The sequence below is a fragment of the Gavialis gangeticus genome, unplaced genomic scaffold, assembly GCF_001723915.1.
Source record: "Gavialis gangeticus isolate Ggan-Ray unplaced genomic scaffold, GavGan_comp1, whole genome shotgun sequence".
NCBI lineage: Eukaryota > Metazoa > Chordata > Crocodylia > Gavialidae > Gavialis > Gavialis gangeticus.
Window position 1 is genome coordinate 70,921,304 of NW_017729033.1, and position 16,347 is coordinate 70,937,650.

Genomic DNA, 16,347 nt, shown 5'->3' on the forward strand with positions numbered 1-16,347 from the left:
ACCTGTCAAAGGGCAGGGCTACTTTGCCCCTTGACAGCTCATTAGAACAGTGGCCTTCCAGCCAAAATCATTGCCTACCCCTGTGCTAGCTACTACTATATTTGCTGAAATCCAAGATTTTTTTTCCCTATTCAGTACAATGTTGGGTTGGGGAGAGGCTGTGCAGTGGCAGGGGAGCTGCTTTGGCCCCAACCCAGCCCAGCCTAGAGCTGCTGCCTGACTTGGCTGGCCAGAGCTAGAGCTGGAGCTACTACTGCTACCTACCCCAGGCTGAAGCCAGAGACCGAGCTGCTGTACTGGGTAAGCAGTGGCAGGAAGAGGGCAAGCGGGGGCACTCAGCAGGGGGGCAGGTGCAGGCACTGATGGGGAGCAACTGGCAGGGGGGTAAGTGATAGGGGTCAAGCGGCAGGAGGCAGGTACCAGGAGAGGGTGGGAGGAGGCGGCAGTGCCAGTGGGCAGACAAGGGGCAGAAGTCTGGCTGCCTGCTCCCCTGTTGCTGCTTTCCCTGCTATAGCAGTAGTGGGGGATATATTTAAGACAACCCTCCAATAATTAGATTCTATATGTGGAAAATTGTAACAAATTTGTAATTTTCCATTTAATGAATGTAATTATTGGGGGTCATCTTAAATTCAAAGGTGTCTTGGGTTCAGGTAAACATGGTAATTTGTAATAGTAAAGATACAGAAGTTTCTTTCTGTTATGGGCTCTCACTTCTTCAAGACCTAGAATCAAGTAGTCCCATGACACTCAAAGAGTTTCAAGAGGACAACAGCAAACACTGATAAAACGCATCATGCACCAAATACGATCCATTTCTACCTTGTTATAATGGATAAAAAATACAGAACACTTTGGCCTGGATTCTCAATCCAATAAAAGTGGCATTGTTGCCATGGGACTGGGATGATTAGAGGGATGCCTGAGAGAGCTGCTTACAGCAAGGCATAGTTCTCTGTGTAGTTGCTAAAATGGAGGAGCTCTCATCCAATTGCATGTGTTATACCTACTTTTACCACTACCTCTGTGTGGTGTTGGAGAACTCATATAACCTTTCACTCATAAGCTTTCACTTCACCTTCTAGATGAATTTAAGAGGACTCCAGTGAAATACTAATGTTTCTACGTGTTAGGGTGATCTATAATGTATTTTCAAAGTACTGGTGTGTTACTCAGAGCAGGGTAGGCTCAGAAATGTGGATAGAGAGAGGAGATATTAGAAAGGAAAGAAAAAGGACTGCAAAAAGCTGGAAAAACTTCTCCCCAGGTGCTGAACATTTTTTTTTATTGCTTTTGAGTATATGCACTTCCTTCAGCAATTAACTGGGTCCATATTCCTCTGCAACCAATCAAAACACAAGTAGGTTTGCAGGGCGAGCCACTTCAATAAATCTCACTCTCTCACATCTACCAAATATGCCCTCCACTCATTTAACAGCTCTGCTCTCAAAACTGGACAAATACTAGCAGCCCACGTGCATCTGTCTTATAACCACTACACAGTCTGTCAGTCTTATAACCATCTCACAGTCTTTTGCACTATGAAGTGAACAAATGAGTTAGCTATACGCTAAACAATCAAATCTGGTCTCCGTCTTTTTTACAAATGTATTCAAAATTACCTTTCTCCTCTGTGAGCCCTTAAATAGGGTGAAAGTTGCAGTTATTTCTAATACCTGTGCTGTTAGAAATGCCATGGGATCCTGTGAGATATAGAAAATATTTGGCTAATGGACAAGAACATCATAAAGTTAAGTAAACAAAAAATATACCAATTCAAAGTAAGGCACTTTGGAGTCCTGATTAAGACAAAACAATCCTTCCCTCATGCTTTCCCCCAAATTCACACAGACCTAAAATACTAAGGTGAAACAAAGCACAGCTGCTAAATAGAAAGCATGTAGCACACTTACAAGGAGACCGGATGCTGAACATGTTCAAGTCTCTTAATGAGGGAAAAGTGTGGCTATCTTGGAAAGCGATAAAAATGTCAGAATAGCTGTTCTGAAGAAACAGGTATGGAAATGCTTGGAAAATCTGACACCTTGAAGCCCAAATACTGGACACAAGAATTCAGTTCATGGAGGACACTTCGCTGAAAAGAGATTAATTTCTTTCACATAAGCAAGGCTCTCTAGAACCTGAGGTTCATTAGTCTGAATACCACTGAACCACTCATTTGCAGAATATGGTCTCTGGGGTAGGCTGAGTCTGAGAGAGAGTAGTATTCCCTACAGTAACAGACCCAAATTCGTAGCCCCAGGGGAGCCCCACAGATCAGTTTCTGAGTGTGGAGCTCCCAAAGCCACAACAATTAATTCTGCCTTCATCCGGTCCAGCCCATGGCCTGGCCCTGCACTCTGGGTCTGGCCCACAGGGCTGGAATTTGACACCCCTGATGTACAGCAGGTCTGGTCCAAGGGGCGGTGGTGAAGAGAAGACTAGGTAATAGAATCAGACAAAGTGAATAGCCAGTAGCGGGGTGGGAAAGGGACCCAAAGGAAAGAAAGTGAAGGGAAGGAACAGTTCACAAACTGGTATAAAACGGGAGCAAGCAGGAGAGGACAAGACATGATGCTGGTCTCAGTGACAACTCAGAGCAGCTTGGAGTCCCTGCTCTCCTGGAGGCAATCACTGCTGCATATTGTAAGTCTTTGCGCTTTGTTTTTTGCTGGTTATAAGAATTGGAAATGTGCAATGCTGCACTAATACAGAACCACTTTCTCATCCAAATCCCGCTCTGTGTCTTCATGGCATTTGGCACAGATAGGGAACAGTCTGCCTAGGATCCTACTGAAACCTAAAGTGTTGGAAATCGTAAAGCTAAAGTGCCTGCCACTTGCTGCTTGTGTTCTCCTCTAGCAGCATGGTGTTGTTAAATTGACTTGTAGCTTAAATCATCCACCCCCTATATTACAGACTTTTTTTCTTGCCCAATACTTTGACCTTAAGGAAACCTATATTAACAGTGACTAATCAGAAGTGTATTTGAATTGGATCAGCTCCCAAGATGGCTTGGTAAATGCAGCAAGAGTTTAGAAAATATCTCTGCGTTCCAACTGACCCCTTGAGATCTACTGGGGTGTGGCCCCTGCCAACAACATACTAGAAGGCCAATCGGGAAAGGTTAAATTCTCAGACTGCAGGGAAATGAGTTAATGTGTATTAATATGATACATGTCCTGGTGAGAGAACTTGCTGAAGGACTTCCAGATGTATAATGCAGACCCCAGAGAGTCAGGGCAAAAAAGAGGAGGGTAACCAGTATTCACGCTAAGCAAGATTGAAGTATCCGATAACCTGTATTGTTAAGTGAGTAAATCCAAATCTGATGCTTGGGTGCTTACCCAAACAAGCAAGTACTAATAGGGATGAAATACACCTCTGTTACTGTCAGTTCTAATCAGCTTTATTCCCTGTCTTTAATCTGACTTTAAGATAACTAGTGTACCAGTTCAGCATACTAATCCCCCCCAGTCTTCAGGCACACTGTGGCCCTTTTCTGTGAGTTTCATTGCAGCTGGGGATATGATTACAATGAATTTCCTGTTTTCAGACTTGCTGATGTGGTGGGTAATTTTCCTTCAGAGGAAGGGGGTGGGGCACTGCACGTGCAGCTTTGGAGCAGGAGCATAGTAAGCTCAGATGCTGCCTTAAGGTTCTTTTAGCCCCTAAATCAATGGTAGTATCTGATTGCTTGATGGGGAGCTGCACATCTGCCCTTCACCATGACTGCAGCTGTCAGTGGGTGGCTACAGAATGCTCACTAATGGAGGGTCCTCCATCAGTGTGGATACTAAGACAAGTAAGCGGACTGTAATCACGGCTCAATTAGAATTACAAAGTACATCCTATCACTGTGGAAACTGTAGGAGGAGAACTGCCAGCTGTATACATGGGAGTTCTCAGAATTTGTCCACACAGCAAATGAAGGTGTGACTGTAGCACTCCCAAAGCAGATTTAACCTGGCTAGCTAGCATGGGAAAAAGCCTAGCTTGCTCTGAAGACACGGGAGTACTGGTTTCAGTATAGGCCAACAGCCATGTTTTGTTTATACTATCACTTTTATTTTGCCATTCAGACAGCTAGCCTGTATGGGGCAAAAGAGTTAATATACACAGCAAAGACATGCAGACCTTGGCACTGGTGGAAGGGATGTATGGGGTGGATCACCAGACCTGCTGGATGAATGAAAACCAACCCACCCTCAAAAGCAACAAGTCTAGCTGAAAACAGTCTAGCTCAGGGGTGGACAAAATATGCCCTGCAGGCCAGATCTATCCCACCAACTGACTGTATCCTGCCCGGGGGCAGGCGACCACCAACTCATTGAATCTGGCGCATAGGCAGCTGGTGGCTCTGGCTCCTGCCACTGTGTGCTGTTTCTGCCACACTGGGTGGATGGGTGGGACTACTTCCACCCAACTGTGAACCCAGGCAGATGCCCTGATCCCCAACCAGAAAGTGCTTGCCACATCCACAGCTGATGCTGGCACCTGCCCAGGGCTGCTTCCACCATGTTGGGCAGGTGGCAGAGTAAGCTGTGGATGGGTCCAGCGGGTTACAGGTTGGGGTGGGAATCAGGGCATGCTACAGCTTCATGACGGTTCTGGGGACAGAGAGGGAGAGAGAAGGGTGGCTCTTGAGAGGACAGCAAAACTCATTAATTGGCCCTCGGGCCAAAATAAGTGCCCATTCCTGCTCTAGCTCCTACATCAAAGGGGACAATTCATTGGACCAGTTGTTCCTATCCAAAGAACAAATGGTAGCAGACCCAGAATTGTCTTTTCACCTTGTGGTCTCTCACCATCTATGTGGGAGCTAGTCACTTCTTGCCCTTGGTCTAAACTCAGAACCATGGGCAACTGGTGCCTCCTGAGTCGGGGGAGTCAGCGATTGGGGGAAGGGTCCCCCCCCATGGCTGATCCTGCTGACCTGCAACTGGCAGTGGTGTGCCGCTGGCACTTCCAGGCACAGGAGACTGGTAAGGGGTGCCTATGCCCCCCCGACAGGATCAGTGCCCCCCCGATAGCCAACACTGATGCCATCAGTAGGGCTGGTGTCTCCCCTGACAGGGCTGCTGCTGTTGGCGACTTCTGTGGGTGTCCCCCCAGATTCAGGAGGCACTAGTCACTCATGCTTTCGGGTCAGTGGAATTGGCTGCAGGGGGACCACTTCTCCTGGCGCACTCCCCAGCTGGCGCGCTCGGGCAGGGGGGCACCAGCACTCTTGCCTGCCCTGCCTGCCTGGGGACACTTCTGTCAGGGGATGCATATGTACCCCCGTGCACCCCCTACGCATCACCACTGCTCAGAACCATGTCAACACAGGCCCAAGTCAGTGAAATATAGAAGAGTCCAAGACCTTCAGTTTGGCTGTGGCCTTGTCGCAAGGGGAAGGAAGGGTTGTGGATAGCTCAGTTAAGAAGAAAGAAGAATGAGCAATAATAAAGAATGGAATCTAACATAATGCACGACTAGTGTAAACAAGGAGCCAGGAAGCCATGTATGTCATAGAAACATAACTCAACTCGTTTCACTCTTGCCTTTGCTGGAATGGGTCTACTTAGTGGTGCCCATTAATGGTGAAAGGAATGTTCTGAACTGCTCAAAAGTAGTGTTGGATTGAATTCTGCACTCCTTAAACTCAGTGGGAGCTCTGCTTCATTTAAGAAAGATAAATTCAGCCTTTGCGTGACTTACGTCCACGTAATCACAAAATTGTGGCACATCTTCATTAAAAGCCCAAGTTCAGAGAAATGTTGCACAATCACAGAATCATGTATGCTGAAGATGTTCAAAATGCCTGCATGTGTGTCAGACAAACGACATGCTATGTGGCTTTTATTATTTTTACTAACGTTACAACACAGCTGCTTCCTGTATATTACAAATGAACTTTTTTCAGGCAGGGGCTGGGGTGAGAGGAGGTGATTCTGAGACATTCGCCAACTGCGTGTGCTTTTTAACATCTGGGCAAAGTCAAACAATTCAGCTGTATTTAACTAATAGAGGGGCTGTGCAGCTTGAAAGCAACAGCAGGGGTAGTTCTGGACTTTACAGGGTGGTCCAGAGAGATGAGATCCCCCACTCCAAACTCAATGAACCCCTGTTTTCAGACAAGTTTTTCCCTTCATTCCCTGAATGCCAGATCCATTTTCAAGAATAGGCACTGCTCAGGCACTGCTCTTAAAGTATACCTACATGTATATTTCTCATCTATTTAATACACAGTTACAAAGGGGAGGTATTTAAAACAACGGTCCTTGACAAAGCCTGGATTTAATTAAAATGTTAGTACTATGAATCAGACCAAAACAAAGAAATGTCCAAGAAATATAAATCTTTCCTCCCACTTCCCTTTGACAAAAAGATATAGTATTTGGACTTACCGTGGCAGCCCAAGCCACATAACCCAGGAAGGTGACCATTCGCTGCTCTCAGACGTGTTCTGACTGGTGGTGGGGAATGCTGCACTGCTCCTGTCCCCCTGAGCCTCACATGCTTTCATTTCCAGGGCTTTGAGCATTATGGAGGAGGTGGTGTTTTTCAACAGGGCTACTGCCTCACTGCGGCTCACACCAGTCAGGTCAATTCCATTCACATTCAGCAAAATGTCACCTGAGGGCCAATGAAAAGGGCACAATTACTTTATGATTTTAATTTCTCATTTGAAACAGAAAGAGGACTAAGCATTTTAGGACTAACCCAGCCCTGGGAGCTTCCTACCCATTTAAAATGTTTGTTAATATTAATGTGAAATTAAAGAAAGGCACAATAACATTGAATATTAGAGTAACATGAGGGTTAAAATCTCCCTTGCAGTTAAGATAGGCAATGGTGTTTTGCTTTGTTTCTTAAATAATACATCTTCTTATACCCTGGATCACAGAAACAGCCTGATGTAACTGCAGAGGAGTATAAGGACTGCTCTAAACTGTAATGGGTTATAGTGGCCCCATCCCATTTATTATGCACTGAAAGACTACCTTCCTGGCACATGGCTACACTGAGGAAGACCTGGGTAGCATGCCTATGTGGACTCTGTGCCAGTCCAGATTTCCCCTACAATAAGGGAATCTTCAGCTGCATATTTAAGACCATCCTAGTCCCCTCTACACTCACAAGCAGCACAAATGGGACAGATCATGCCCTAAGGCACTAAAACTTGGATCTTCTCCAGGATGCAGACTACTTCTGTGACCTCCACAAGCTAATCAGAGCAGAGTTTTGCTATCTCTAATATAGGGATAATGCGTAGGCTGCCTACTTTACAAGAGTAGTAAGATCTACAAAGTTCACTTCTAATTGATGCTATATTGTTATATTCAGGTATGTTTTCAATCTGAATTTCAGACATAAGTTATGAGGGTGTAGGTTTTCTCCTTGAGATGTCCAGAAGTGAGGACAACAATTGTAGTAGCATTTCTACAATTTTTTAGCCACACCCCCATGAACCTCCAAGGTACCTCCACTTGAGTGTTGTTTTGCCCCAGGTATATGATCCTCAGAGACAGGGGTTAGGCATTTAGGCTTCCAGCACACTGAATGTGGAGACCTAGGAGCCACCCAGGATTGACTAGTTGCTTAGAAAGGAGGAGGAATAGGACTCTGCTCCCTAACAGCCTACTGGCAAGAGCACTTGCTCAGGAAGTGGGAGAGCTGGGTTCCCAGAAACCCAAGCACAATGGAAGCTTAGCAAGAGACGCAACACTCTATTGGGGGTTAAAGTAGATGATTTCCTGAGGTCCCTCCCAGACCTACTTTTCTATGATTTTGTGATCTTCTTGATTAACTTTGTCAGCTTCTTTGGAGTTGGGAGAATGTGTTACTCTCTCATTCACTTCGACATGCCTCATTTCTACACTACTGGTACAGACATAAGATGACACAGAGATGTTCCCACAGTGGCTGAAATAAGGTTCTTTTGAGGAGCTAACTGACACACTGTTCCTGGGGACTCCAATCTGTAAGTATCAAACAGTTTCTATCAAGGAACCTGTCTTTTTAAAAACAACTCCCAGGCTTTTTGCTCTCTTCTATCTGACAGAAACTCACATGGGTACTGAACTCTACAGGACATGACAGCCTTTTGTGATTCGTGTATTCTTAAGCAGAGGGCTTTACATTTACCCAATCCCACTGGCCTTACCTGTCTTTATCCTGCCATCTCTGTTGATGACTCCTCCAGGTTCAACACTTATCACATAGACAGGTAAATCCCATTCCCTGTTAGATGCTCCACCTGCGACAGTCATTCCTAGCGACTCTGTGTGATCTTTCCGCACAACCACAACCTTCTCATGACAGGTGACAGCATGAAGGACGTTCTGTGGGGGCCAAAGAGTAGGCATAAGTGCAGCATAAATGTACAGCCCTCTGACAGCATTATCATTTATCATCTTTAATGGAAATTAACAGGCAGTTCTACAATGATCTCAAAACACTTGACAGTCACTGAAGCTCACACCTTTCTGTGCAGGTGGCAAATATGAGTACAGGCAGTCCTCAGACTTACGACACAATTGGTTTGTGAAAACTGAGTCTTATGTCAAAACATAACTCAGAACCGATTTTCCCATAGGAAACAATGTTATAAATAGATTGGTGCCTGAACCAAGGCCCGATACCCTATTTTCACCAAAAATAACCCAGAATTTTGTACTCAATCAATTATACATGAGTAACATGGCTACATTAATGTATTTATATTGTAAATAGCAGCCATATTGACTTGGAAGGACTTGTTTGAGGTGACTTTGCCAGATGTTTTGAAGGATTCTTGGCTGGAGTCTTCTCAGAAGTCTTGACTGCAGGTTCTTCTGGAGTCTTGTCTGCTTTCTTAAAGAAAGTGTCCAAGGAAGTTTGGAGAGATGCTCTCCAGGGAAATGGGCGACACAGCGAACTTGTTCACTGGTGTGGGATCGCGTTGGATCAAGCGTTGTAAAGTTAAAACTGATGTCAGAAAGTTGAAACAGGGTGTCAATTTATAAATGCTGTAAGTATGAAACATTGTAACTCGAAATGTCATAAGGTGAGGACTGCCTGTAAATGCACTGTATAGGATTCTACAACGTTGGAGCTATAACCAAAGCATTCCACATTTGGGTAGATAAAGTCAGACATCTAGACTAAGTACAGACCGTCAAAGGCTAGGGACAGAAATTACACATAAGTTGGTATAAGTGATTGGAAACTGGTTCAAATCTGTTGCACAACAGAAGTTCAGTGCACATAAACCACTTTCAAAATGACTGAAACCAGTTTGAGATAAACCTGGATGGATGTAGTATCAGACTTACCTGATTTAAGTTAAATCAGTTTATTGAACTTCTGTTCCACATCCCCTCCAGATTCAACTTAACTCACACTCCCCCAGAATCCCAGGATGCTTTTGACTTCCCCAGCAAGCCCCTCCTTGCAGGGCGGGTGGGCTAGCATTGGCCCAAGCTGTATGCTCCAGCCAAGCAGGGAGGCATGCTCTAGGACCTCTGTATATATATATATGCTTCCATAGAATGTTCTGGTAGAAATCGGAGGAGAGAATGTGAATTTAATTCAGAATAATAAGGACTTTTACTGAATGAAGTGCCAACGGCTTCTGGAGTAATTCATTCATTGCTGATTTTAAAAGATCAAATCTTTGAGATGGCCATATGAAATTTATGAGGTCATTCATCTTTTTCTTCCAATAGGAAAAGTTATCCACATGTTACTAGACAAGTCATCCACATGTTGCCTCGTTTGTTTATGCTTCTTGGCTAAGTACAGACAGTTAAAAAGCCCAGGGCTGAATCAGTTCAATCTTCACAAATTATTCTAAGCTATGTAGATTGAACCGATAAGCAAGTGAACAGACATTCAATTTTCATTCTGGAAATGCTGCCACATGCCTGCAGTGGCCCAGGCTAGAAGCCAGGGAGCAATAGAGCACGCCTCCCTGCTCTGCAGGAGCAGACAGCTTTGGCCAAGGCTAGCCTGCTTACCCTGAAAGGGAGAGTTTGCAGGGGAGGTGAAAAGCAACCCAGGATGCTGGGGGACTGTAGGACAGAAGTTCAATAAACTGATTTAACCTAAATCAGTTGTCTGCTACTACATCCATCCAGGTTTATCTTAAACCAGTTTTAGCCATTTTGAAAGTGCTTTATGTGCACTGAACTTCTGTTGTGTTACAGATTTGAACCAGTTTCTGATCACTTAATGATAATTTCTTATATGTAATTTCTGTCCCTCCTTGTTGGAGGAACAAAAGGTAGCAGGCTCTAGAATGTAACACTAGTCACAGAGCATCTTCCCAGTGTCCAAACAGAACTTCTTCCTCCTTCTGTAACCTGAATATGTCAGTGCTCCCAATCCCTATGGAATACTTCATGCTTACAAAAGAAACAAGGATTGAGCAAAAAAGATCTGGAGTGAAACATTACTGAACAACTTTAAGTTCCCTAAATATTTCATATGCCTGGGATTTTCTCCCACTCTCTAAAGCAGGAGCAGCACAGCATTTCAAATGCATTAAGCCATACTAAAAAAAGATTTCACCATTCACACACATGACCTCAAACCCCTAATACACAAAATAACCTATAAATCTCACCCATGGTTATGCAAGTCTCATTCCAGCTACGTAAAATTCAAGCAAGACATTCCACTTCAACTCCCTGGCCAACAGCACAGAAACAGAGCAGTCAAATCTATGCCTGTTTCACAATAGTTAAAATGAACTGTGAGGAAAGACAGCACCAAGAGATTTGTGTGGAAGGAGGGATAAAGAGGGAACAACTCCAACGGGAAGCTTGCAGATAAATGGGAGATGGGCTCAAATATGTGGATTATTAACAGAACTTTTCTTATGAAAGGCACGCTTGGAATGACAAGACTATAATTACATAAATTCATCTCAAGAGTTCTCCAGTTATGCAATCAAACCAACAACACAAAACAAAACAACTCCCAAATCATATTTCATGCACAAAATAAGTAGAGAGAACTGCAAATTGATGTTTCATTCCAAGAAAAATAAAATAATTAAATTCCACTGAAAACGCTCCCTTCTTCATTCATAGGGACAGTAGTTGCAAAGATAGTAGTAGTTTTGGACACGCTGTACCCTAGTACCTCTGACTGGAATGGAACACAGTGTCAGAAAACTTGGTATTACGGCTTTAGGAAGGGGATTTAATTCCTGCAAAACATTGACATACTTTTTCATGCTAAACACACGAAGCTCTAATGACTCCAATCCTGCTTCAACTTTTTTGGTAAAGTTGTTCTTCTACCTTGATGATGCATTGATTTTTCACTGAAAATGGCCCACTATAAAGGAAACTAAGTACTAGTTTGGTACAGAAGGACAGTTGTTTTGTAGCAAAATATAAAAGCTGTAATGACATCATATTTTGGAACAAAATATGAATTATAGCCTGTAATTCAGAGCATCCTAGTTATTTATGCTGTGCTCTTTCTGGCTCAGACATCAAGAATGTTACTGATAAAATACATTGTTTATGCTTTATTTCTGAAAAACAGCATAGACATTATCGGCTTTTAAAAGTGATGCCCAGGAACAAATTGTCATATGCTACGGATCAATGAAGAATGATGAAAAAAATGTCTTTTGTACACACATACAGTATTCAGCAATATTCAGTTTCCCTTGAAGATTCCCTGCACCATCTTATTTTTAACATGATCGTAGATGAGAATTTTGGAGGCTCAGCTGAGGGGAAGATAGCAATAAAAGGAAATGAAAGCCTTTTTAATAAACACATGTAGTGCTTTCATGGAGGTATTACTGATAATGAGTAAACCAGTTAAAAGGCCATGTTTATCAGTCAATACATTTTAATACATTCTCTTCTAAACAACTGCTCTTTTTCATCGTTTTGAAATGACCTGGGAGGCCATGGCAGGGAAAACCTAACAGCTTGTGTTGGTTTTTTTTAAAGTTTACTGTGAAATAAATATTTATAGCAGATATCACAACCTCAAAGTCCTGACGCGTGTCTCTCAGGCAATGGACACAGCTGAATCTACTTGGAAAATATATACTACCTGAAGGCTAACCAACTAATACAGATACAGACTATTATGTCCCTGAGCAGCAAGGGCAATGGGTGCAGGTTTTATGGATTGGACAATGGGTAATAAACAACAGGAGTCAGAAAGTAGTTATCATATAGAGACAAGTCATATATCAGAGGCCATTACTGTACCCCCACTGAAGTCAATGGCAAAACTCCCACTGACTTCAAAGGAGTGGGATCTGGCCTATTTATGTATTATAAACACTTTTTAATAGTTCTCTTTGCCATACTAAAGAGTGTTTCTGATATCTTCTTTATTCTGGGTCCAGGCAATGGCAATGACTCTGACTATACATTCCCTTTATCTTTGTACATGGGAGAACAACTTAAAAACAATTCCAGACATGAGCAATCATATAGCTCACTATATGCAAAATTCACTCCCACCCCACTGAAGAGGGCATGGTAATCACAGATTGCCTTTCTACTTCATCACTGTTCTGCTGGCTGATCTCCTTTTTCTATTGGCATTAGCCTGAAAGAAAGTCTCTTTGCAGATGGAAGCAGGATGTTGTGAGGGCAAGGACTTGGCCAAAAAAAGTTCCTGAGCCATGATTCAATAAAGGAGAATGCTGAAGGCTGGAGTTTATTCTTGAAACTGAATAACATGGAAACTTGAAGGTAAAATTCAGCAACTATACTCTTCAGATATGCAGGGGAGAACAGAGACACAGACAGGAACTATGACACTAAAGTTCACTCCTTGGAAGGAATGAAGGAAAGAAATAAAGAGAAAGAAAACCTTGGACTTCAAATCACTGATACTTAAAGTTAATTAACAATTTATCTATTATAGCTACATTTAATATAGCAAGCTCACTGAGAGCAAGTAAAGAGTTCCACCAAACCACGCTCCTAAAGGTAATGCCTTTGGTTTCAAGCCACAACCAAGATGTGGAATAGATCTAAACAGGAGCACACACTATTTTGGAGACTGCACAGATCTGCAAGCCTTGAATTAAGGTCTGGTTAAAAAAAACAACCCCTTTTCTAATGGCCACTCAAGCTGAATTTTAAAAACAGTGAATTAAAAGAGTGTGTGGAACAGAATTTAGGCTAAAGACAAAACAGTCCAGACTGATGCTCTCATATCTGACTGAAGAGCAAACACCACAAGAGTGAAGGTACTACAGTGAAGAATTACGGTTACTGCAAATAATCAAACCCATGCGTTTCATTGGCTATTTTTGAATGGTTTGGTCTATTGAATTCCTGCAAGGGGTCCTTCTCAGCAACAGCTAGATTCTAGTTACCTGGCATGAGAGCACCTGGATTCAGCTGAGGGAAACAGGAGTGCATGCACTCCCAGACGGCAGACAGAATCATGGTGGTTGCTCTACTTCTCAGAAAACTGAGAACTAAACAGTGCCAGGGGTATGTGAGACAGAGTGAGCTGAGTGCTTGGAGAACTGCAGCAATCCCAGAAACATTCTCCATTACAGTCCCTTTCCCTCAGCCTTCCTATGATTCTCAAGACCAGAACTGAGTCTCAACTCTAACTATTCAGCACTCAGCATAAGGAAGTATTGCACTGTGTAGCTGGATAACCTATTTTTCAAACAAGAAATACCCAAATAATTATTCATTGTCAGTAGCTCAGAAACACCACAGAAACTGCTACAGCAGCTCCTTAAGTGAAATTGCATTAGATGAGAATTAAAAAATAAAGAATCTGAGATCCCCTTTTGCTGTGTAAGGTGGAAACCAGTAGAAGTTATGTGGAGCAGGTGGGGCTACACAGCCTGTTCTCTTGGATTTTAATTACATAGCCACTGCAAAATCTTCACAGCAGCCCAAAAATCATGTCAAAGCAACAAAGTAAGGGGCATTAGCCCCATGGGGAGAGCTGCAGTAAAAACATAGTTCCCTAAATTCCACAAGCCACCACAGCTTCCAAAACAACTTCATATGAATTAAGAATTGCCTTCCTGCTGCTTCCTGTACAGGACAGGAAGACAGGAGCCCGAAGTTTGGTATGGAATGGAAATCTCCAATGGGCAGAATAGTGAGAGAGACACACTGGACATAGCAGGTGCTCAGGAATCATACAGTAGTGATATAAGTTAATTGCTGTCACACTCAGAGATCTCCCTGAGGGACTTGAAATCATTATTTCATTAGCAAATAATGACTTGCAGATGCAATATCAGTTAGGCATTTTCTTATGGCAGGCTGGTAGCTGACTTGTGTCATCTCTGCTGTTCTAGACAGCACATATGGTTATAATCTCACTACAGCATGACAAGAATTATGCTTGTGAACTTTATACTAGAGGATGGGCTACAGGCATGAAGTATAATTTCTGATACTTAAAACAACATAAAATATAGGCCCACCCTTTTCTCCTAGATGACTGCAGAATTGGACTATAAAGACATTGCTGGCTGCCTGGCAAGCAGGACTTATTCTAGCTGTCTCTGTACACTGAGGGCTGTCTCTCTGAGCTTTGGATTATGCTCTAGCACAGATCACCTTCTAGGTAATTCCATCATATTTGCTGTCACCCAGCAGGCACTCTTTGTACGTCTCCCTCTGCCTATTTCTCCTGACCTCTGTTAAGGGTGGTGGATAAGCTGTAGCTCTGCTTTCCATATACTGCACTTTTAAGGTTTCTCTATGAAGGAACAACCAAGGAAAATTAATCTGAATTTAGAACAATGTAAATGTTAAAAGGGCACAAGTTGAACCTTCCATTGGATACATTTATTTATAATTAATTGGTTTTAATTCAGTTTTTTGTAACTTGCTTGGACAGCAAATTAAACTAAAATAAATTAAAGCCACTTGTACTCAGAATGAGAACATCCATACAAAGGCTTAACATGGTTTCAGTCAATGGCGCTCAAGGTTTTGTCCCTGTGGGCCAGATGAATGATGTGGAGGCAGTCTGCAGGCCAGATCAGGCCCCATGCCACCCCATGTGCCACTCCTGTCCAGCTCCACATGCCAGGATCTTCCTCCCATGGGAGCCCCAGGTGTCAGGTGACACAGCGCCAAGGACCAGATTTGACCCACAGACCAGGGGTTGAGCACTCCTAGTTTAAGTTAAAGTTACATATTTAGTTTTCACCCTCAAGTAGACAAATGCTTAAATGCCAGGATTCTACCTGCCTGGCTGCCCGCCTACTTGATGAATGAACCATGCTGTTGAATGAACCATGCACTACTGCTGTCTCCTCCATGGAGACTGTATATGTTCTTTGTCATTTTCCTTACTCTAAGAATAACACCTGGACCACAGAGCACTTTACAAACTAGGTAAGATAATTGTGTCTGTTTTGAAGATAGGAACAAATAGAGGTGAAGTACTTTCCCAAGGCTACTGAGCAGCTCAGTGCCAGAAACAGTGACAGGTCCCAGGCCCTCTGAATTTCAGTCCAGTGCTCTATCCATTGAGCCATTCTGCTTCTAGTAATAATCTCTCATCTAAAATGAAACCCTCCACTGAATGTGCATGCCTTGTCCTACAAGTACTGGGAACCATAATGTTCATCAACACCTGAAAACATGTTCTTTTTACAAGGTCCTTGTTGGGTTGGTTTCTGTCCATGTTGTGACCTATACTGAACTCATCCTGAATAAGGGAAACAGGGCATAGTACCTCCTCCATTCTGCTTAGTACAGGGATGGTTTGGTTAAATGTATATTTCTTAAAACTGCACAGGTACTTCTGAGTCAAGTCAACACAAATAACGTTAAGTAACTTGTTACAAAGCAAGGGGTGGAAAGGGGTGGAAGTAGTCTGGACCAAATTCTGTGTGGATATATATGCAGCACATGCCCACTGGAACCAATTTCTGCTGCTTTCTGCTCTCAATTTTCCACATAAAATGCATGTGTAAAATACTACAGGAGCAGAATACTAGCATTATATACCCACTTCTTGTGAATGTGACAAGATGCAAGGCTGAGGAAAATCATAGCAACTGTCTTCAAAGCTTGTAAAGTCAGCTCTGAAGATGGTCAAGATACTGGAGATACAGTTAAATATGTAGCCTCACATCTATTCTCTTGATAATGGTTATTCTAACAAATGAATGATGGGGCAGTAATCAAAATGATCTTTAACCAGATGGTACAAGTATGTTAAGTCCATGTAGGGAAGCTTCTTGTCTTCAGATGCTGTAAATTCATACAAGTCTCTTATTTTTATTACAACACATTACATTTGGCAAGCTCAGAATAGTTTGTATACAGTTCAGTATATATGCATAAAGCTTTGTCCCATTATTATCCTTCAGTTTCCTCTTTCACCAAGTCTCCC

At 42.9% G+C, this 16,347-nt stretch overlaps 1 protein-coding gene across 4 annotated transcripts in view; it reads right to left on the reverse strand.

Moving 5' to 3' along the window:
- The window catches only part of LNX1 (ligand of numb-protein X 1), a 133,973-nt gene that overhangs the window by 7,210 nt on the left and 110,416 nt on the right, over nt 1–16,347 (reverse strand). For all 4 annotated transcript variants that reach the window (XM_019525886.1, XM_019525887.1, XM_019525888.1 and 1 more), the window contains 2 exons: nt 8,153–8,330; nt 6,393–6,621 (listed from right to left, as the gene is read on the reverse strand). In XM_019525886.1, the coding sequence (XP_019381431.1) occupies nt 6,393–6,621; nt 8,153–8,330 (407 nt within the window). The remainder of the gene's footprint in view (nt 1–6,392; nt 6,622–8,152; nt 8,331–16,347) is intronic.